The sequence below is a fragment of the Chionomys nivalis genome, chromosome X, assembly GCF_950005125.1.
Source record: "Chionomys nivalis chromosome X, mChiNiv1.1, whole genome shotgun sequence".
Lineage (NCBI taxonomy): Eukaryota > Metazoa > Chordata > Mammalia > Rodentia > Cricetidae > Chionomys > Chionomys nivalis.
The window spans coordinates 6,178,717-6,202,702 of NC_080112.1; the positions used below are offsets into that span (position 1 = coordinate 6,178,717).

Consider the following 23,986-nt stretch of genomic DNA (forward strand, 5'->3'; position numbering starts at 1 on the left):
ACATTGATAGTATTGGATAAGTTATGAGGTCATGATTTAAGGCAGTCCAGACCTACCACCACAAAGTTTGATTTTCTATTTGATAAGCATTTCCATTGTAACAATAAGGAAAAGTTTTTGTGTGTCTATAATTTTACCAATGATTTGGAAACCAACTTGAGGACTGCCATTGCATATTTGGATACTCCAAGAACAGGAAATCCATCATTAGTCTTGGTCTATGGAATTTTTTCTAGCATGCATCATTTTTTCTAGTGTTGTGGTATGATGATAAAACGAGAAATATTCCTCATTGATCTACTAGTGTCACCATATGACAACTGATTATCAATTCCAGAATAAATAAAATTACCATATAATAAACCTGTTTCTATACTACAATTACTTCTCTTAATAGTTATGGCTTAAGAAAAAAAGCTGCTCATCAAGGACCAGGGCAATAAGTGACTATGCCACCACCCTGAGCCTGATTAAAGGTTTCTTTCTATCAACCTGATGTATCTTTATACTAGCAAGGATGTTGATACTGTATACCTTTGACAATGTTGAAAAGTTCTCTAAATGACTTAAAAAACACACTGCTTCCATCAAAAAAATGCCACAAACCCATACAATACACCTCATTAAACAGCAATCACCATGAAGGTACAAGATTACTAATTTTTTATGACTTAAAATAATAAAACCAATGGTTCTTCACAATACAACAATGTTAAGAATTGGGTGGATATTGTGAAATAAAGATACCCACCCCCAAGAAGGGTTCCTTTTTTTGAACCCATCAAGAGATGTAAAGCTCAGTTGATCAGTTCCTCTTTCATGTTAAAATGCCCGTCATTGATTTTTTTTTTTTTTTTTTTTTTTTGATTTTCGAGACAGGGTTTCTCCGTAGCTTTTGGTTCCTGTCCTGGAACTAGCTCTTGTAGACCAGGCTGGCCTCAAACTCACAGAGATCCGCCTGCCTCTGCCTCCCGAGTGCTGGGATTAAAGGTGTGCGTCACTACCGCCAGGAATCCATCATTGATTTTTTTTTCCAAAATGGTGGCTCTGATTTCTTTCTGTACTCTCTCCCATCTTCATTTTATTCTGAAGATTTGTTGCCATTCTCAAGTTCTGACTCCATTTTTCTTGCTCTGTCTTGTGATTACTTATGGTTTTTAATTTATATTTGATTTAATGTCCTTTGGGACTTTGCTATACTCTTCATTACTAACCCGTGCATGTTCCACCTCACCAGGGTAATCTCTAGACACATTAATGTTTCTCTCATGTAAAGGTAAACTTTTATGGGGCTAGAGAGATGGCTCAGTGGTTAAAAGAACTTACAGTTCTTTCAGACGATCTGGGTTCAATTCCCAGCACATGCGTGATGTCTCATAACCACACATAACTGCAATTTCAGACAATCTAACACCCTCTTTTTGCTTCAGCACGCATGTGTTGCATATACATACCTGTAGGAAAACACTCATATACAGTAACAAAACAAGCCTCAATATATAATTGTTTGTTTTTCTTTCTCCATGCAAGATAAAATTCACATTGATTATTTGTCTTTCTGTATTTAACCATTTCCTGCCCATTCTCCAAATGGTAGCAATTTGTTGCCCACAAATTTCCTAAGGTTGTGAATTATACCTTAACTTTAAAATTTAACAATAAATTTATAGCCCTTAAATTCCCTGGTTTCCTGGGGAAACACTAGTAGCAAATCTGTTCTCCAGAGAATCTTTTATTTCTTTGGTTCTCATTAAATGATTCTTTCCTCTAGTGATCACATCCTTTTGATTCTTTTCAGGACTCTGCTTTTACCACATTTTACCCCTTAATTGTTGCTATTTCCTAGAAGTCTCATTTTGTCCCTCCACACTTTTCTTCAATACATCCTGTCATGAGCTTCCTTTAGCAAATACAATAGCTCCTTAAAGTTTCTCTGACTATTACTATTACCAATGTTATTGCTCATTCAAGACACTCTCTTGTCACCAGAGTAGAAATTCCCTGAAAACAGGGAATCTAAGACAGTGATTAGTACAGAGTGGATCTTCACAATATGTAAATTAAATTAACCATATATCTAAATGTTTAAACATAGAACATAAATTGGATCAACTGAAATTGTAAAAGCATTTTTGGTGTGTGTGTTTGTGTGTGTGTGTGTATGTGTATGAATATGTGAATTGCTGATCATTTAAAAACTGGTAGTTTTGTCTGTCAGTCTTACAAAACTTGGAAGGTACCCAAGTATCTAAATCAAGAACTCTTTTCTTTTTCTGAACCAAAAAGCTAAAATCTTGCCTTATTAGCCACCAATGCAAACCACCAACTCTCTTGACCAAAGTAGAATATGGACCTACTCTGTTTTCATTGAGAACTTTAGTTTTCCAGAAGTCTTTTAACTGATGCCCTTCTTAAGTTACCTTTTGAATATTGATTCCTTTATCTCTTTTATTGGTTTAGTTTCATTAAAAATTATACACTAATACATTTTTAATAAAACCCAATCATCCACCAATAATACAATAAAACTCTCCCCTTCTAATCTCTTTTCAGTTATCCCTAATCTCCACCAACAAAAAAAGGTCAGAGAGAGTCATCACAAAATCAATTCTTGTAGTTATAGGTGTTTATCCTTCACAGAGATCCATAGGAGGCTGAATGCCACTGGAAAAATCAACCTTGCTTCCCTCCATCCTCTGGTTGAACCATCTCCTAACCCATGACTATTAGATGCAAGGAAACAAACATTATTGGCTTATTTTCATTTGCCATGAAGACAAGGAATTTTTTTGAAAGAATTATTAAAGCTATCTGTAGCTATTACCAAAGTAAAATGGAAAAAAAATATCAGTCTTGCAGTAGATGATAGTGATTCTGAAGCTCAGTAGTCCTGCCCATTGACATTCTAATCATGTCTTCATGGTTTGCCTGACTAAAGACACTGGAAAGCATGGAAGGGATATTTTGTCGTAATGAGAGTTGGACTGTGAGGAGCTCTTTGAAGATAGTCTTACAAGCCAGAGAAAGCAAGTTTTATTTTGGGAGATATCCTTTGAAACTTCCAATTGTCTCCAAAGCAGAAACACATTTATCTTGTAGACTAGCTTCAGTGCTTGAAAATTAAGTTAGTGTTAATAAGCATGTTCAAAACTGTAGCAAAAGATTTGTCCAAAAAGATAAATTACATACATATTCAGCTACCTTGTAGGGCTCCCCAAAAAGATCAAAGCCTGAAGAAAAGAGATCGTCTTCTTGCTGAACTTCTTGACTCCTTCGTTCCCATTCCCTCTTTTTAAGTGCACTACGGTCCTGTTCATAGTGACTGACATGAAAAGGAAAAGACAAACAGAGGGAAAATTAATTAGCCATGAAGTAATTTATATTTCTTTTGGTATTCCTAGGAAGAAAAAAAAATGTAAGTCAATCCTACCCATGCTGCATAAAGAACAGAGAATCCTTTTGTTTATCTTTACTAACATCAAAATTAAGAGAGAGCCCAGAAATTTGCTCATTAGAAGTTGTACCTGTGGTCATGCAAGAATGTAGAATTGTTCTCCCTTGTTCTTTTTTGATTATTAGATGTAATTTCACACTCTGAAAATCCAGTCTACTTTACAGAGGATTGCTGAATTAGGTTACATCATGTTGTCAACCACCTGGGGCCATGAATGCACACATGCCACATAATACAAAGGAAACAAATGATTAAAGTGTGACTCTTTATGTAAACCGAAGTCTTTCCAAAGCCTTTACCTTATTTTAATTATCATGAGTGAGTTTAAGAACATTAAGCCATCTTATGTAGAAGTGGACACATGAAAATATTAAATTATTTAAATCCTTGCATTCCTTTTAATTTGGCTGTTCTTGTTTTGATTTTTTGATTATTTTGTTGTTGTTGTTGTTGTTTCACAATTGACCAGGAGTCCTTTGGGAAAACTGTTTAGAAAAAAGGGGTCCTAACTGAAACAATAAACAATCATTGAAAGAGATATGAAGCAAAAGCATTGAATGAACTTGATACAAAGCTGTTTTATAAAGACTACCTATGAGAGGTTCATTGAATTTCAGACTTTTCCTCTGAAATATTGAAAGTTTCCAGACATCATTTAAGATCTAGTCTAGGACCTTGGAGCTTACAGAATGCAATGTTTCTTTATTCAGAAATTTATTTCTCTGACATGCAATATTTCAAATTGAACTCCAAATCTATGTGATTTATGCTAAAATTGAGAATCCCTAACACAAATATCTGAAACTCAAAATTCCCCCAATTATGAAAGTTTAAAGTGCTTACATGATGCTACAAGTAGAAAAATTCCTATTTAATAGTAATGTGGCACGTCAAAATTAAAATGCAAATATACTAAACATACTCTCTAAAATTTCCTTCACATTAAGAGCATAAGATTTACATGTAATATAAAATAAATTCTATGTTTACATTTGCGTCTTTTCCACAAGATTTATATGTAGGAACCTGAGAGGAGCAATGACAACTAGCTTAGCAAAATATGTCCACTGGTACAATAGTGGCATGGATATTACAGAAGAAAAGAAGCACTTTCTGGTTGAATTTAAATCTCAGTTCATAGGACAAAAATCTATAACTGCAAAGGGCAGAAGCCCTAGAAGAGAACCTAATTCTATTATTTTGCCCCTACGCTTTTAATCTCCATATTTCTATAGTAGTATAGTTCTCAACCCTCATCACAGAAAATTATTTTTGCAGTATATGGTGAATAATCCACAACTGATAAAAATGAAGGCAATATGATATTGTAGAGTTCGCAGGCCTAAGTAAGACATCTCTATCACATACTTCCCACCCCCAAGGCTCAGGGTTCATTTCAGAAGAGCGGGTAGAAAGATTCTAAGAGCCAGAGATAGTAGACACATGAAGATTATTTTATAAATATTACAGAGTTATTGTACACACTAACAAATAGCAACTATGACTGAATGCATGTATATATGACCCATAAGAGATCAGTCCAACTAAATTCCCAGAATGGACAGGAAAGAAGCTCATAACATCCCCTCAAAATATCACACACACACACACACACACACACACACACGAAAAACTGCTTACAAATAATGGCTCTGTGGGAAGGAAAAGTCAATTTTCTTAGAGATGTGGCCTCTGAGAGGCTACCCATGCTCTAATAGATTGTCCTACAGCCATGCATGCTTGATGGATTTAATTTAAAAAATGAGCACATGAAATTGGGAAGGAAAATTTTGATGAGGGATAAGGAAGAATCTGTAGGGTGGGGAGTATGGGATAAATTTGACCAAAACATTGTATTTGTATATGAAATTCTAAATAAAAAAGAACCAGGTATAGTAACACAGGCCTTAATCACATTACTCAAAAGGCAGAGAGGCATGTGGAGTTTGTGGTGGTTTGAATAAGAGTGGCCCCTATTTGAATGCTTAGTCATCAGGGAGTGGCACTACTTGAGAAGGATTAGGAGGTGTGTCCTTTTTGCAGCAAGTGTGTCACTGAGGGTGAGCTTTGAGGTTTCAAAAGTTCATGTCAGGCCCAGTGTCTTCCTCTTCCTACTGGCTGTGGTACCAGATGTACAACTCTCAGCTACTTTTCCAGTATCTTATCTGCCTATGTGCTGCCATGTTCTCCACCATGGTGATAATGGACTAAACCATTAACATTGTAAGCAAGTCCCAATTAAATGCTTTCTTTTACAAGAGTTTCTTTAGAGAGGGAGAGTTAATCCTGAGGTAGCAAGAGTGGGAGAGCTGCCCCTGCTCCTCACAACCTGCAAGACTTGTGAGAACAGGTCCTGCACTTTCCCAGGGTAGTACAATAGAGCCGTCTCTGTTAGCTCAGGTGTGGGTGAGCCAGCCTCAAAGTTGTAAACATGGGACAGATATCCCCATTTCTCATCTTACTTCTGGCAGCATGGGCAGAGGAATGATACCCTCCCACCTACCCAACAATGTCTGAGGCAGGTGGGAGATCTGACTCTTTGGTCATAAGAGTTCGAGAACTATCCCTGACCCCCACCAGCTGTAAGACTGTTAAGTAGACTCTGTGACTCACCAGGGAGGCTAAATTAAGTTAACCCTGTGAGCACAGGTGTGAGTGAGTAAGCCCCAAATGTGTGAACATTAGAGAGGTATCCCCATTACCTATCCATCTGGTGGGTGGCATGGGCAGGGAAGAGCTGCCCTTCTCTCCCAGCCTCTCGCAGGCCCTAGGAACACCTTGGGCAGGTAGAAGAGCTTACCCTGTGGTCATAAGAGTAGGAGAGCTCTTCCTGTCTCATATCAGCTGCAACACCCAGAACTAAGAATATGATTTTCCCTATCATTCACCCCATCTATGATCTTCTGGAGCACATGAAGGGACCTGACTTGCGGACCCAAAGCTGCACGATAATCACAACATAGGGCAACAACAGGATATCCAGGAAGATCCTTAAGAAGGGCCTAGCATTTAGCCTTTAATCCCAGTCCTTGGCAGGCAGAGGCAGGCGGATCTCTGTGAGTTCGAGGCCAGCCTGGTCTACAAGAGCTAGTTCCAGTACAGGAACCAAAAGCTATGGAGAAACTCTGTCTCGAAAAATCCAAAAAAAAAAAAAAAAAAAGTAGTAGAAACCAGAGACCTCAAACCAACCAGTGACTTTTTGCAATAAACACTTGCAAGTAAAGATAAGTGGAAAGGGGGATTTATCGCATGACTACTGTATCACACTTCAGCTCCCATGATCAATATTTAAACTTTATTCCCTTTTTAAAGTTTTCTCCCTTTTACCTTTTTTTTTCTTAAATTTTGATTTATTTGGAGTGTGCAAATGGGTGGAGAGCACATGCAAAGTTATGGGGAAATGAATGGGATCAAGATACATGATATAAAAGTCACATAGAATAAATAACTAAATGAAAAGTATTTCTTTGATCTTGGTGTCTCTTCACAGCAACAGAACACTGTTAAAGAGGATCTATGTGAATTTGAGACAAGTTTGACCTGTATACTGAGTTCTAGGCCAGCCATAAATAGATATATAATGAGATTCTATTTCAAAATAAATAAATAAACAAATAAATAAATAAAATATTTTTAAATTAGGGGATGAATCTGAAATCTGAAAGTGAAATTTAATTATATAATTATATAAATGTGCATGGCATAGCTAGCAGGTAATTTACATATATTATATCCTATGTAATGTATGTGTTTCCTTCTGTATACTAATAAAACCATATTAAAACTTAATTAGATAATTGTCATACAAATTGCCATAATTAAAAAGGGGGTTAAAGAAAGTTGTATGGTAATATAATAGTGAAGTTGGTGATTTTGAATATATCATAAACTCCAGTACCTAGTAAGCTATTTCACTTATAAGTACCATATTTGTCATCTACAAAATGAGGGTCTAGAGCAGTGCTTCTCAACCTGTTTGTTCCTATCCCCTTTGTGGGTGTCAAATGATTCTTTCACAGGGATTTTCTAATACCATCCTGCATATCAGATATTATGACTCATAACAGTAGCAAAATTACTGTTATGTGGTAGCAATGAAAACAATTTTATGGTTGGGACCACCACAACATGAAGAATTTTATTAAAGGGTCTCAGCATTAGGAAGGTTGATAACCACTGGTCTAGAGAATCAACTACACAGTTTAATAAACAGGGAATATGTGATGCTACTACACTTAAAAACCACCCTTCGTAGGAATCTTGGGACTGTCAAACTCAACACTTGGATTGCTAAGACTATCATTGGCATAAACAACCTTAATTTTTCCACTTTAAAGTGGTGACAACATTTCTACAGTATTCAGGTATACCTCCATCTTTCATAATATATATTTAGCATTTAGCTAAAGTACTGAGGATTTCCTGCATATATTATCACTGTGTGAAGAAGGAAAAGAAACCCTCAGGATTCCTACAAAATCTAAGGCTCCACATAGGGTCTTGAATAGCCAAGATTGCTGTCATGTCCAGACTCTGAAAGCTAACCTATCTAGTCTCAGATGTCCTCTATAGTTCCAGTCTTCCTTTCAGGCTGATGTACAAACACTACATGTTAACATATATCCAGTGTCCATGTTGGAGGCTGATTTGTAATTAAGCAGGTGTAGGAGCAGCTTCAGTCCTTTCAGTTCAGCATGGTACTGTAACCTTATTACTACAAATAGACTATATGTAATTCAAGCTCATCAGTTTATCAAAAATGTAATAAAAATGGTGCCCGAGGTGGGGATCAGTAACAATTTCAAGCTCTATTTGGCATTGCAGAAGTAGGATGATTTTGCAATAGAGGACATTCATTTCTTTGCTTTACATAGCAGATGTTTTCAACACAAAAGCAAGAACTGAAGTCTCCTATTTTTGAGTAATTGTGAGTAAAATGTCAGTTGCCTAGCTATCTGTTCACTTTTTGCACCTGACAGCTCAAAATGACAAGTCCATAGATCACATTTAATTCTCCCATGAAGAGAACTGAAGTGCTTTGGTATCTTGGCTTTGCAAAGTACCTTCTTTCTCCTCTGAGGGAAAGACATAATTAAAACCCTAAAGGGAAAAAAAAAAAAAAGAAAGAGAAAAGAAAAGGAAACGTTCTTTAACTTGCATGACAGCCCTTCAAGCGGCCAGTGGTAAGGGCACTTTAGGGGTTTTAGCCCTAGCTTTGATTTGTTAGGAGACTCTTGGCTGCATTTTGTATCAGTTCATTAGCTACCAAATTCCAGATGCAAATTTGAATAGCAGATTGAGTGTGCACATGGGTGTTATCTGTTGCAGGCAAAATTGCCTGCTGCATTTTTTAACACATCTAACAAAGAACAGTTAATTCTTATATCACTGGTGAGAAAGAATTTACTCTCCATAGAGTTCTACTGTTCTTGGACAGCAACCAAATAGGTCCAACTTTTTTTTTTCCTTTCAAGCTCAGCATGGTGTTCTATTGAAAGCTTCACATGGTGAAGTCTAATGAGGAATGAACTACATGGTGATGAGGTTTTCCGTGTATAACGTCACTGATTTCTGACTGAAACCAACATTACTAATTTGAAGCACCAGCTAATTAAAACCACAGCTATGTATTTAGCCTCTTGTTATACCTACTGCAGTTTATAATTATGAGGACCTCTTCATCTACTCAATTAAATTTCTTACGACTCAGGCAGGTTGCGTTTGAACCTGTGAACCCTGCAGAGACTGCAACAAAGTCTGTTTGTCCCCTGAGGATTTGATGTATCGTATCTTTATGCTTGGACTTTTTTTTTTTTTCTGTGAGGGAGCAATTGGGGAACCAACATAGAAAGCTCAAGCCAGAAATGAGTTGTTTGACATATTGATAGACAATCTGAGTTTATTAAGGAGTCAAAGAAGGGGTGATTCAGGGCTATCAACACAAAAAGCCATCTTCCCATTGAAAGGTTCAGCCCCAAATTTCAACTCATTGTCCCCAACTCTTATTATTAGAATGTTTTTTCAACGTTTCCTCCTAGATATAATGGCATTTATCATATTAGGATAATATAAAACCCCTGACCACTGAAAGACAAATATACTCCTTGGTTAAAGACCCAAAAGCCTCTGCCTACCTCTCGTATGTTTGGGGATTCTTATGTCAACTGTGCCCATACACAGAGGTTTCTTTTATCTGATGTCACCTTACCATTCCTGTTCCACTCAGGCATACAGTAGTAGATTAAGTCCATTTATTTATGCAGGGGAAAACTAAAATGGGGGTCTCCCATAAGCTTTCATGAAGTGAGTATCATCAAGAAAGGTCTGAATTTGACTTCCTACCATCTTATGTTGAAGTATTTTCTTCTCTCTCTCTCATATACTTTCCCAACCTTGTCCTTAAATCTGATCTCAAATGTGCCTAATTTGAATTTTGTACATTGGAATCCCCAGGTCCATTTGTGGGGCAATAAAATCCAGGGCACATGTAGACTCAATGAGATCTAGAAAGTTCAATTCCGCCATATTCATTAGCTCACAGTGGTAGCTCACTGGGTCAACAATGCAGACTTATCTTTTAGAACAGGATGGCTAAAGCAGGAAGATATTTTAGCAATCATCTAGTTGTGTTGTCCTAATTTTACAGATGAGGAAATTTAACTAAAAAAACGGTAATGGGCTTCACAGCAGATTCCAGGCAAAATTCAGAGTTTGGAAGTCAGATTTTGACATTTCTGAACTAGATCTCACCACCATTCAAGGTTTGACCCTCCTGTTTCCAGAATACTCAAGAATAAACATGAGTCTTATTGTTACCCATTGGTCAACTTTCCTTGGGACTGCATTGTATTAGAAACTGTCAGTAGGGAAATACTTTAGAAATTTAATTTGGATTTGAGTATAAAAAACAGTGTTTTAATACAAAAGGTATAGAACCAAAAGTGATTATGAAAATGGGCTACATCTGTGGGATGAGGCTGGGATGAGTTGAATTTTAATTTAAGTCTGGTTAGCTTGAATATTTCATGAACCTTAATAACCGCTGCTTACTTAATTTGACTATTTTGCATAGATACTTGAGGAAACATTAAAAACACTAATATTTTAAAATATTTAAAATACAGTAAGTTAAAATATTGCTATATAATACGGGACTGACTGTGATCTAGCAGAGTAGCACTAAGTACCCATGTCCTAATATCTTTCATTTTCTTAGAGAAATGGGCCAGTGAATATCCTTTGGTTCCCTTTAATCTTTACTTTGTAAGGCAATATTTACAGCAATATGGTGGGAGAATCTTAGTATTCATTTATAGGACTCCTTCAGGAACATGTGAGCAAATATATACTTTACCCAAAAACCCTGTAAAGCACTCTCGAGGGAGAACAAACAGACTTCACCAGAGACACCTGTCTGACCTCACTTCCATGTCACCTGCTAGCTTTCTTTTCTTTCAACCCCATCTCATCTGTTTCTTCTTTCCATTTTATTATACAGCATTTATTGAAACACAATTCATATCTTGTGCAATTTTATCTATCTAAAGTGTACAGTGCAGTGACATTTAATATAGTCACTGGGTTTTACAACCATCCTGGTATGCTTTAGGGAAAAGTTTGACCAACCACCAAAGAAACTCTATATCTTTCAGAGATCACCATGTCCTACAATTCTCTAGCCCATACAATACATCCATAGCTTGGTACTTTTTCACTGAATAAATTTGTCTGTTCTGGATATTTTACCTTCATGGAATGATATATGTGGTCTTTTCTCTATAGCTTCCTCCACTAAGCATAACCTTTCAAGGAATATCAGTGCTGCATTGAGAAGTACTCAGTCCTTTCTGGAGTTGGATACTTTTCACTACATGTGAACTGATGGCCTTATATCCTATCATAATTTTTTAAGAAGGCTCAACTGACACATTTTTAATGGCTTAGTCGCCATTCTATATGCTCCCCATTAGACTTTTTAACTTTTCAATGTCAGAATATTTTATTTCCCTTCCCACAGCCCAGGAATAAACACAAAGAAGTTTTTGTATGTATGTAAGCAATGAGAAATCAGAGGTTACAAGAAAATTTTAGGATATTCTATTTGAAAAGAGCCTGTGATGCACCTTGGGAATCCCCAAACAAACTAGGTTATTGTCAAGGCTTTTGGTTGCTTCCCACAAAATGATAATAAGGCCCTATTGCTTAAGAGAAAATACACATGCACTACTCACTGAACACAGAGAGTTTGAGCAGGTGCCTATGTAGAGCTCCCATCTTTATAGACTAGTGTTTATGGTACAGGAAGGTAGTTTGATAACTACTAAAGGATAAAAATAAACACCAACACAGCACCAAACCCTGGTTTGGTGTCTTTCCTGCAAAATGTCTTAGTACAGTACTGGCATAAAACTTGTGGAAAAAAAAAACTATATGGTTAGATTTAAGGCCCACTCCATGAGATTGTACCCATCCCCAATACTGCTTGGGTGGACAAGAACCTGAGACGAGATAGGCCAGGAACCTAGAGGAAAACGAAATACTACTTACTGCTCTGCTAAAGTGATGTAGAAATAAAAAGATACCTAATGACATTATGATATACCTTGTTCAACCATCATCAGAAAAGTTTCTTCCTGCAGTAGGGAATAAATATAGAGACCCACAGCCAGACAATATGCAGAGAGTGAGAGACAATGAAACACTTTGCCCTAAATAGGGTTTCTTTCTTCATATAACCACTTCTCTAAGGACTCGGAGAACTCTGGAGGAGGATACAGAAAATGTATAAGAGCCAGGGGAATGAAGGATACCATAGAATCAAGGACTTCTAGATACAGTAGGACTGGCACATATGTGAACTCATCAAAACTTTAAGAGAGTCTCACTGGGGATACAAACAACTCTAAAGGGCAGACCCCATGCCCAGCAGTAGATAGACGGCCAATAGAAAAATGAACTTGATGGTGTCTTTGGAGGTTCTTTGTCTCATTTGTCAGGACATTTGTTTGTTTGCTTGTTTGTGTATGTTTTATTTTTAATTTTAGAATTTAATTATTTTAAATATTTATTTATTTATTTGCATTACAGGTTCTTTGTGTATATATTATAGCTTCTGTGTTTGTATTTGTATGGGATTCTTATTGTGTGAAGGTGTGTGGCTTTGCATCTATACGTGTTTCTTACGTTTATTGTTTAGCTCTTTTTCTTCTGTTTTCTTCTATTCTGATTTGGTTTTGCTTTATCTTATTTTATTATTATTTTTAATATGACTTGTCTTAGTTTCTATTTATATGAAGAGACACTATGACCTTGGCAACTCTTAAAAAGAAAGGAAAACATTCAATTTGGGTGACTCACTCACACTTCATAGGGTTAGTCCATTATCATCATGGTGGGACATAGAGGCATTCAGACAGACATGGTGCTCTAGACTCACAGGCAACAGGAAATAGTCTGAGACTCTGGGTATTACTTTAGCATATGAAACCTCAAAGCCCATCCCCACAATGTCATAATTCTTCCAACAAAGCCATACCTACTTCAACAAAGCCACACATCCTAATAGTGCCACTCCCTTTGAAGGTTATTTTATTTCAAAGTACCACATGACTGTTTTCTAATGAGAGACAGAAAGAAGTAGATAGTAGGTGAGGAGAATCTCAGAGGACATGGGGTGAGAAAACCATAATCAGAATACAATATATGAAATAAATATTTCTAATAAAAAATATAAAAAGCAAACATTGAATTTGAAGTCTGACCCGTCCTTAGTGCATCTTTCAAACATTATTAAAAAAGCTTCTCTTATCAAGAGATTACAATCTATTCAGAGATATGTAACTAGTCAGTGTGCTGAGAATAAGATATTGTGAACTTCTCAGGTCTAAACGGTAAATTTGTATTATACTCTCTTCCCTAAGGCTCACATATCACTGTGAAAGAGGAGCAGGAAAAAATTGCAAGAGTCATAAGTAACGGGAATCTATAGTAAACTAATATTTACTCAATATGACAGAGTTGTAACATCCATGAATTCACTGTGTACAAGACCTACTCAGGATCAAGACAGCCAAAATTCCAGTGTAAACAGGGAAGGGCTCATGACTTAAAATCTATCTGAGAAGCCGCTGGCTGTTCATTACCAAAAAAGGAAGGAGAATCAGTTTTCTTCAGGGATGTCGTCGTCAAGAGACTACCCATGTTCCAGTAGGAGATCCTAGCCATGCATGTACAGGAAGCACTAATAGAATTCCATTCATTTTTTTAAAGAAGAGAACATGAAGTTGGCGGGAGAAAGTGGTAGTGGGGGGAATATGGGAAGAATTGGAGAGAAGAGAATTGGGGGTGTTGGATTTGATTAAAACCTATTATATGTAGATGTGAAATGCGCATGCTCTATTTTGTTTAAAAGCATAGCATGTGGTTTAGTTGTAGATAAAATTATTTTGACTCGCCTACCAAAACCCAAACTTGCAGAGTTTACAGCCTCATAAATTACATTATAATCAATAACAAATACCAAATATTAAATGCAATGATAGTTAAAACATTTAAAAATTTTAAAAATCTAAAAGCAAAAAACAGAAACCCATCATTCACTAAATAAACACCTTTGGTTTTTACTGGGAAGAGAGCAAGTTTCCATGGGTGTTAACCACTGAGCTCCCAGATAGTTTCTTTCATTTACTAGATTCTTGATCAATAAGTCACTTAATGTTCATAATTATTCCTCTGCTTCCTCGGGTATAAAATAGGAATGATGTTTATGCTCTCTTCATTAAGTTAGTGCAAATGTTGAGCAAGATGGTGACTGAGAAAGGGTTTTGTGCACAAAACCCCTTTTCTTGTGATGGTTGATCACAGTTAATATATAACACTAACATGGTCTAGGTTTACCATACAACATTTCACTACATATTTCTTTGTAATGACATCTGAGTAATTGGTAAGATGTGAATAACAATGTTTATTTAAAAATAGAAAACTTGAGGTGGCGCACGCCTTTAATCCCAGCACTTGGGAGGCAGAGGCAGGTGAATCTCTGTGAGTTTGAGACCATCCTGGTCTACAACAGCTAGTTCCAGGACAGGCTCCAAAGCCACAGAGAAACCCTGTCTAGAAAAACCAAAAAAAAAAAAAGGAAAAAAGAAAAGCTTAAAAAAAATAGACACCTTGAGGTGAGAATGTTGTCTTTATACCACCTGTATATTCAAATATGATCTTTAAAATATCAGCAACAAATGGTAATTAAATTAACTGAATTCACAAGTTATCAATCTGAATTTCCACATAATAGAAATATTAGCTAATGTTTTCCTATATCTTGGTTCTCTTGTTTGACTTCCCATAAAAATACCCCAGGAGTAGTGTTTTTAAGCTTTCATGCCAAGGTCACACATTAGATCAATTAGATAACATTTTTCATGGTGAGTCTCAAGCAATTCACATGCAACAACTTCTGATACTTCCCCAGGAGATAATAAGTCATAAATAAATGTGTTTATTCAACTCATTTATATGTTCTTATATCTGATGGACTGGACCTGAAACAACTATTTATTTCTGTATTACAAAAAAGCAAATCAATGTCAGGCACCTTTGGGAAGCTAAAGGATTCTGTTATGCAGAAATCTATATTGCTGATTGGAGAAATGCCTTCAAGGCAAAAGAAGTTATTACAAGAATAGACTTGTTACACAGAATAACAACAATAACAAGAACTGAATCCAGAAGCCACAATCTGAACCAAAAGATGTTCATCTTTCTTATATAAAAGAAGAGCACTTGCCTAGGCAGAGCAATATATTTAAGTTTTGGTCACATTTCAAGCACAACACAGTACAATTGATCTAGCGTTATGTCTCAATCATGAATTCTATACAAAATATCTTGACTTATAAAGGGACTCTTCAAATATGGATGGTATAGATTCATATTTGAAAAGAAAGCGTAGATGAACACTCAAGTGTATATGATCACCAGTTCCATAGTAGTGCAATAAAATGCCACTTTTAATTTTAAACTTTAAAATTTTTAAATTTTAATTTTAAATTTTTTATTATTTTCATTGAGCTATATATTTTTTCTCTGCTTCCTTCCCTTCCTTCTCTGTCTCCTTTTACCTTCTCCCATGATACTCATGCTCCCAGTTCACTCAGAAGATCTTGTCTTTTTCTATTTCCCATGTAGATTAGATCCATGTATGTCTCTCTTGAGGTCCTCTTTGTCTAGGTTCTCTGAGGTTGTGAATTTTAAAACTCCATTGTTTAAAGATTCCATTTGAAGAGAAATGTCATTTTTCTATAGAATGACCATGACTGTAACATCCAGCGGTTCCCACCTGTTTATAATAGTATTCACCATATCAACAACTTTTTTTTTAAAGATTTTATTTATTGTGTATACAGTATTCTGTCTGAATGTACATCTGCAGGCCAGAAGAGGGCACCAGTTCTCATTACAGATGGTTGTGAGCCACCATGTGGTTGCTGGGAATTGAGCTCAGGACCTTTGGAAGTGCAGGCAGTGCTCTTAACCACTGAGCCATCTCTCCAGCCCCTATCAACAACTTTTTAGGGACAAATTAAAATATATTTGGAAGGCATTTTCTTCAATGAAACAAACCGCCTTCTTCTGTCCACATAATAACTATTGGCTAAATGGTAGAACCCTATATCAAACATTCTTTGATTGGGGATGTTTTTACATGATAATTTTTTTTGTCTTCTCCTGCAAGCAAATTAGAATGTGTGCCTTACATGTTTTATACTTTCTGACTATTCCTCAAAACTTACTCAAATCTTACATCCTTCCCTTCCATATGCACACAGCCCTCTGTAAGAGACCTACATTACACAATAGATATTGAAGAATCTATTAAGTTTCCTTTTGCCTGTATGATTCCTGCTTTTGTAGAAAATTGATCAAAACTCACATTAGTTCTACCCTACTCTATAAATTGAGACTTTACTATAACACCAATGGTTTACTGACCAATGGAAAGCAAAGCCTTCCTCTCAACATGACCAAACCATGAGTACTACAGGCAATTGTTTGGCACAGGAATTTACCAAAATACTTCTCAACAGCAGTGGGAGCTTTTAGATACTATATACCAGCTAAAGAAACAAATAATGAGAGACTACAGTGAACACAAATTGATATATTTGTATGTTTAAACAAGTTCAACATTTAAACTTATTATCTTGTTTCCCTATATTTTCCTGTCTTGTACATGTGCTCTTTAGAGTCACCTTGAACTTACTTCATTCATACTTCTCTTTAAATGAATCAGAGTCAATGGTGGTACTGTGTTCTAAAGAGTGGCTAGATCTAAATGTTGATTTACTTTAAGTGTGTGTGTGTGGATACACCTTCTAATAAAAAGGTGGTTTCATGGATCCTGGGGAGATGAATCATAGAAGAGGAAGTGAGAGGCTTTCAACACCTGTGATGGCTATTAAGTACTTAGTGGTTTATTTGAATTCTCGCTTGAGGCAGAATTCAGTTCATTCATTCTATGGTGCAGTTAGATCAGGAGTCTATGTTGTTTCTGTCATCAAGGTTTGCCTTATATTGGTCCCATTCAATGACCTTTCTCAACCTTACTTCTCTGGTTATGTAGGCATAGTACTCTGCCTGGTGTCCTCAACATGTTTGGTCCTTTGTCCTTCTATTATCCCAGTGTGTTCTGTCTTTGTCACTTTTCCTGAGCCCATACCATTGGCATCTGCACCCTACATACTCCAAATCACTCTCTTTTGTGTTTAAAATATTTACCTGAATTATTTTCTTCTTATACTCATTAAATGTTGGGAATGCTTTCAAAGTTAAAAATCTTAATATAACCTTCAGGCTACTCATAAATGACACTTTAAAAAGGTGTTTTATTTTCAGTTAACTATAAGTAAGGCAATTTCAATAACTACTTATTTAAAACAATATTTTCTCAAAAATACTATTCTTAATTACTTTTAAACTAAGGAAATTAATGCCCTTAAGGAGCAGTTTATAATTGACAATTTTAATCTGACTCTGTTTTTATGTTTCACCAAACTCTTTGATCCACGGGTACTCACAAACTTACCCAAGCAAATTCTACCCCCTGCAGGCCTAACCTTTGGCCTCTGTCTCTTTCTTTGGGGCACCCCCAAAAAAGTGTTGCCTTAAGTATGATACTAGGACAACAGGCAAATCTCTAGGCATAATAAGTCTGCTTTGCTCTCTGCAACTTGTGACCCCACCTTTGTTTTCACCTGTGGACGTATAGGTATGTACTTCCCCTCTTGCTCTGAGAAGACGACTAACTAAAACCAGAAGAGTCTCCAAGGGAGTTGAGTTGTAACAGTCAAAAATTCACATGTTCTGACCCTCAGCACCTCTGAAATCACTTTATTTGAAAACAAGATGTTTAAAATGTTAATTAGTTAAGAGGATGTCATACTGGAACAGTGAGGGTTCATAAGCTTATATGATTATCATCCTTATAAAATGCCAAAATATCTGGGCAAGTGCCTGTAATCTCAAGTCTGCAGAGGTAGAAGCAGGAAGATGATAAGTTCAAGGCCCTCATTGGTTGCTTAGTAAGTTTAAGGTCAGATTGAACTACATTAGAATCTGTCTCAGAAACAAACAAGTGAAAAATAAATATGGTAAAATGCAAAATGTTACTGTAGAGACATAGAAGTCCATGTGAAAATGAAGCTGGAAATTGGGTGATGCTTCTACAAGTCAAGGAAGATTAAAGATGGACAACAAATTATTATAAACTTGAAAGGAACAGATCTTTACAACCAACAATGGGAACCAAACCAACTTGCCAATGCCTTGATTTTAGACTTCCAGCCTCCATAGCTGGAAGATAACAAATGAGCACTGTTTACGTATCCATAGTTGTGGTGCTTTGTAATGACCACCCCATGAAATGAATACATCAGAAGACACCCTGACAACTTTTAAAAGCCAGTTTACAATGTAACACTTGGACTCACCAGCTAGGTGTAATGATCTAGCTTTAGGGCTTGTCCTTTGTTTCTCATGCTATTCGATCTCTGCCCCCCTGATTAAGCATAACTTTCACTCATGCTCTGACTGAGAGAACTCATAGGTATCAAAAAAAAAAAAAAAAACAAACAAACAAACAAAGAAAACCAAACAAACAAATCCTGTTGCTTGCGAGGAAAATTGTATTTTTATTTCTACTTACCATTTATCTGGAAACATGCTATGTTCAGTGTTCAACCTTAAATACATATTTTTGACTGAATGAACAAATGACACACATATTTTTTGTCCAAGTTCAATGATATATGTTGACACATATCCATTCATATATTAATTAGAGTCTAATCAACAAACATTTATTGGATGACTATATCATGCAAGGTACCATGTTAGGTCCTCAGGAAAAAATAAGACAAAAGTTTTCAAGAAATTTACAGTTGAGAAGGCAGTAAAATTTATTCCAATAAGATCAATGAAGGGTAATATGGGAATAAAGCCATGGAAAGAGTTTCCCATTTACTTAGGATAAGAAGAGACATCAGAAAACTGTTAGGCAGCCAGGTCTTGAGCAGTGTGAAAGGTCACATGCTTTACATGACTAGTGCAAAAGCACATGAACCAAATGACACCAAAGAAGATCTACTGGGACAAATGTGGAAGAAGAAAAAGAGTTTATAGGCACAACTAGGATTAGTCCCGATGATTGTTTATCAGCTGTTTGTTGACAATGGTCTAAAATCTTCACAAGGAAGTAAGTTTAAATTTCTGTTCTTTGGGGAAATTGAAAAATAAAAATTTGATATTTGTAAATGCTTGTCTTCAATGATATAACTCTAGCTTCACTTGAGATGAGAAGAATAACTTTACAAAAAGAAATGTACAATGAAGGAAAACATGCAAATGGTGAACTCATAAAAAATAGAAATGATATTCAAGGGGAAGCATTTGCTCTTTTCTGTATTATAGCACACTGTCTCAATATGGTCAGTTATCAGTCTCAGTTCCTGATATGAAATAAAGCATTTGTGTGATTATGCTTCATTGATGCCAGCTAGGGGAACATGAAAATCTCTATAAAGGTGGATAATTGATGTGGGAATCTGAGCTCAATCACTCTGTAATAGAAATGGCCCCACTGAAAATATGCTTGTTGAACACAGTCACATTAAAAGCCAAAACGAGGGAGGGAGGGATGAAGAGGATGCAAGGCTTATTTATTAAAAATAAAAATCATGGACAATTGGTGCATTTTTTTTTCACCATAAGATTTTGTCAGAAATGCTTTCAAGTAAATTATGACCAGTATATTGCAATAGTTTCCTTCTAGTTTGATGAATTGTTTCTGTTTCACTGAAATGTATGGAGGATCTGTTTAGGTATTTAAAACACAAATTAAAACAACATGATCATTTTAGAAACATGACACATGAAAAGATACCAGTGACAGTGATCTGGTTGACAGTGTTTCCCTCACTAAATAGATTTCCCGGTTACATAAAATATTTCTGTCACTTTGCATTTGCCTTCTGAATAGCACTGAATAAAAGTGGACAGTGTCTTATACTTTAATAAATTAATACTTTATATTTTAAACCAAAATAATTTGCTTACATCACTGAAGAACTAGCATTTTCTATTTATGTCAACATTATAATCATTCTCATTAGTACTACTTCAGGTCTTATGACAGTGTTTGGTGGAAGATTTTTCTTCCCCTCTCCTTTAGTAACTGATAAAATGGAAAAAGCTTCTATGCCATCATTGTCACAGTAATTTAAATAACTATCATTCCCATCAGTTAATTTAAAACATATGCATCCTGCCATCCTCCCTCCCCCTCTTATTTCTTTCTTTTTGGCTTCTTGATTTAATATTAGAACCAGGTTCATCTTGTGTCTCTATCATGGTTCTCGTAAACTTCTTATCTCAGTGCATAAGCCATTCTCGAGCCTTAGCATCTCACATATGCACAATCCTTACACTCTTCGTAAGAATGGGATAACACAAGAACAATGGTGTTGATGCCAATGTGTTCTGTCTGGAAGTTTACCTGAGGCCATCAATTCAACATTGCACTCAAGAAATGTGTAGACTGTTTCCTCTTTAGCTGGGCTGCAATTTTCTCACCTTAAGTGCTATGTCTAAACCTGCCCCACTAGCAGCAAGTACTGAAGTGGAAAGGGAAGCAGAGAGGATTGGGGGTTGATTGAAGATTTTTTTTTAATTAATTTATTTAATCATTAAAGATTTCTGCCTCTTCCCCGCCACCACCTCCCATTCCCTCCCCCTCCCCCAATCAAGTCTTCCTTCCTCCTCAGCCCAAAGAGCAAGCAGGTTTCTCTGCCCTGTGGGAGGTCCAAGGACCACCCACCTCCATCCAGGTCTATTAAGGTGAGCATCCAAACTACCTGGGCTCCCACAAAGCCATTACGTGCAATAGGATCAAGAACCCATTGCCATTGTTCTTCAGTTCTCAGTAGTCCTCATTGTCCATTATGTTCAGCGAGACCGGTTTTGTCCCATGCTTTTTCAGACCCCGGCCAGCTGGCCTTGGTGAGTTCCCGATAGAACATCCCCATTGCCTCAGTGTGTGGGTGCACCCCTCGCAGTCCTGAGTTCCTTGCTCGTGCTCACTCTCCTTCTGCTCCTGATTTGGATCGTGAGACTTCAGTCCAGTGCTCCAATGTTGGTCTCTGTCTCTGTCTTCTTTCATCGCCTGATGAAGGTTAATATTCAGGGGGATGCTTATATGTTTTTCTTTGGGTTCACCTTCTTATTTAGCTTCTCTAGTATCACGAATTATAGTCTCAATGTCTTTTATTTATGGCTAGAAACCAAATATGAGAGACCCAAAAAGAGGAACATGGGATGTACTCACTCATATTTGGTTTCTAGCCATAAATAAAGATAATTATATTTTATCTTTAATGACCTATATTTTTAAATAGGTTGCCTTGATCAAATATTATCAATTCTACTAGAACATATATGAGTGTATGAGTAAGGGGTATACCAGCACTTTAAATTTTGTTTCTCTTTTGAGAAACAGTAGATCTCTTACTTTCTTTTATTGTGTTTACACCTCATTCTTGATTATTCAGATATGATTTTTGTGAGACTTATGGTGACACTAAAAAAATAGGAAGATAGGTACTCTGCCTTTCTATTTACAGATGAAGACCTGAGATGCAGAGGGGCTAGCTTCTTACAGCTCTGTAGGACTCTGGTGATGAGGTGAAACGGTAAAGCATGAAGACAAAGTTTCTCAGCCTTGTTGCAGTAATCTTTACGATACAACCTTTTATTCTAATTGCAAAAAAAAAATCATAGTTTATTCATTCAGAACATGGAGGGGAAGGGTTCTTACCTAACTGTTAGAGTAAAGGCTCTTCATTTCGAGGGTTCAGGCAAATGGTTTTTGCAACTCACTACTATTAAATGTCTAGCATAAAGGTCACAATTTCCCTTTTATTGTAGATGATGGACTGGAGGACTTTATGTGATGTAAAGACCCCACAGAGTTAAAGATTATGTGACCGTGAGTAAGGCTTAATATCGGTGTTTACTTCTACTCTCAAAACATTAAAAATAATACCTTCTCCAAAGAACAACAAAATAAAGGAGGTGAAGGTGAATAATAAATAAACCATCAAAATGGCATTGTCTAGCCAACTTAAAAATGTGAACATCTGGGAGTCTGAATTGAAATGTACTGTAAGCATAAATTACCTTTTGTTGTCAACAACAGATTATGTAAAAATAGCTAAAAGTTAATAATTTTATATATGACATCATGGGATGATGTTTTTTCAGATATTGGTTAAGCAAAGATACAAATTCTATTTTAAAGTTTTTTTAAAATATTGCTAGTAAAACATTTAAATTTACATATTGGCTTGTATCTCTTAGCTCTCATTGTATTGTACTCAATAGAGCTGATTTAAAAGGACAGATTTTCCAGGTCTACTTAAGCAGTCACATAAAGCTTAAATGACACTCTTTCAGTGTTCTACTTATAAGCATAAAAACATCTTTGTGTCTCCGGATTCACTGTAATGGTGTGTGGTCCTCTTTTATTAGCTGCTATTTTCTCTTCTCTGTTCCCTTAATCTCATTTTTACTTGGACCTTGGATGCATGCACCAGTGTTTATTTTCATGACTACTGCATATTCTAATTGTTTCATAGCACTGTTGATCTTAATAATAAGTAGGGTGTTGTGTTCTGTTTGTGTAATATGTTAATATATTTGTAACCAAATGCCCCATATGGAGGCACCACACTGTATGTTATGAGCATATTAATGCTAAGACTCAATTGAGTGTTGGTGCATAGAAAACTAGTAAAACAAAATAGACTAAGCAGTTGCTAAACATCACAGTCCCTAACGTTTTTAATATTACACCTCACATTTTGGTGATTTGGATGTGTCTGAGGTAGTGAATATTCTCTGAAATAGCCCAAGATCCTAAGCACTAGTTCAGGCTTGATACACTGTATTTAATGAATGCCATTTATGATAACCCTCTCTAAATGTTAACTTCACATATTTGTGAAGTGGTTTCTTTTATTTGTTTTTCTGTTTCTTAGTTTATTTTTACTTTTAAACCCAAGACACTTACAGGAGCTGGGAACAATTTTGATTCACAAAAGCCACTGGTAGGTTTTTTTGTATACCTTCTCCACATACATTTCACACATTACTTTCAAAACTTCTCAGTTTACTGATATTTTCTTGAAAACTTGCCAGCCAATCTGTAGCAAAATGAAACTGTGCCTTTTAATATAAAACAATCATTGATTAGCACATACTGTTCAAGCCAGATGAATCCATAGTAGCACACCATTCAATGCTCTGATATATGCATTCATTTTCTGATGGGCACCTCGACATTCAAGAGCACAGGCCCACACTCTGCAGCACTTCACACTTATTCCTCAGCACACAGTGTGCTCAACAACAAGAATGCAGTCAAATGAACAATTTACTGTGATTAGGTTAGTTTCATTTGTTAATTACAGATTCAGCAAGAACTGAATGCTGAGGCTTTTTAAATATCAGCTACCCATTGATCCATAGCCCCCTACATGTTCAAGTAATACTGTAAGTCTAATATAATTTTTTCTGACTTAGAGCACTGATTGGCTAGAAGGTTTATACTCCAATAAATGATGGTGCTGTCATTGAATCTGCCTATAATTGCTTCCATTCATCGTGATGTATGACCTGAGGCAGACTGAGAAGAAAGGAGATGATCTACTTCAAGCTTCAGCTGTTTCAAATCCCAAAGATATTGAATATCATGCTGAGGTATACACTGTTCTGAATTAGTTGACTATATATATGTATACATGCACACACACATATGCACACACATATATAACATGTATGTAGATTTCATTCACATAAATGGTCATTTGCTACCAAATGAACTTGTTTGTTTCTATGGAAGAGATGAAAAGATTTTACAGCTTCTAGGACAAGTTGCAGACTCCTCTCTCCACCTCAACATACATGAAATTCTCATGA

General features: G+C 36.2%; 1 protein-coding gene across 2 annotated transcripts in view; it reads right to left on the reverse strand.

Annotated features, from left to right (window-relative positions):
* Aff2 (ALF transcription elongation factor 2) overlaps positions 1-23,986 on the reverse strand; it is a 563,721-nt gene that overhangs the window by 391,796 nt on the left and 147,939 nt on the right. Inside the window, exon 2 of one of the 2 annotated variants that reach the window (XM_057759263.1) lies at positions 3,202-3,322. In XM_057759263.1, the coding sequence (XP_057615246.1) occupies positions 3,202-3,322 (121 nt within the window). Of the gene's footprint in view, positions 1-3,189; positions 3,323-23,986 lie in introns of both variants that reach the window. The other variant, XM_057759262.1, reaches the window with a different exon arrangement.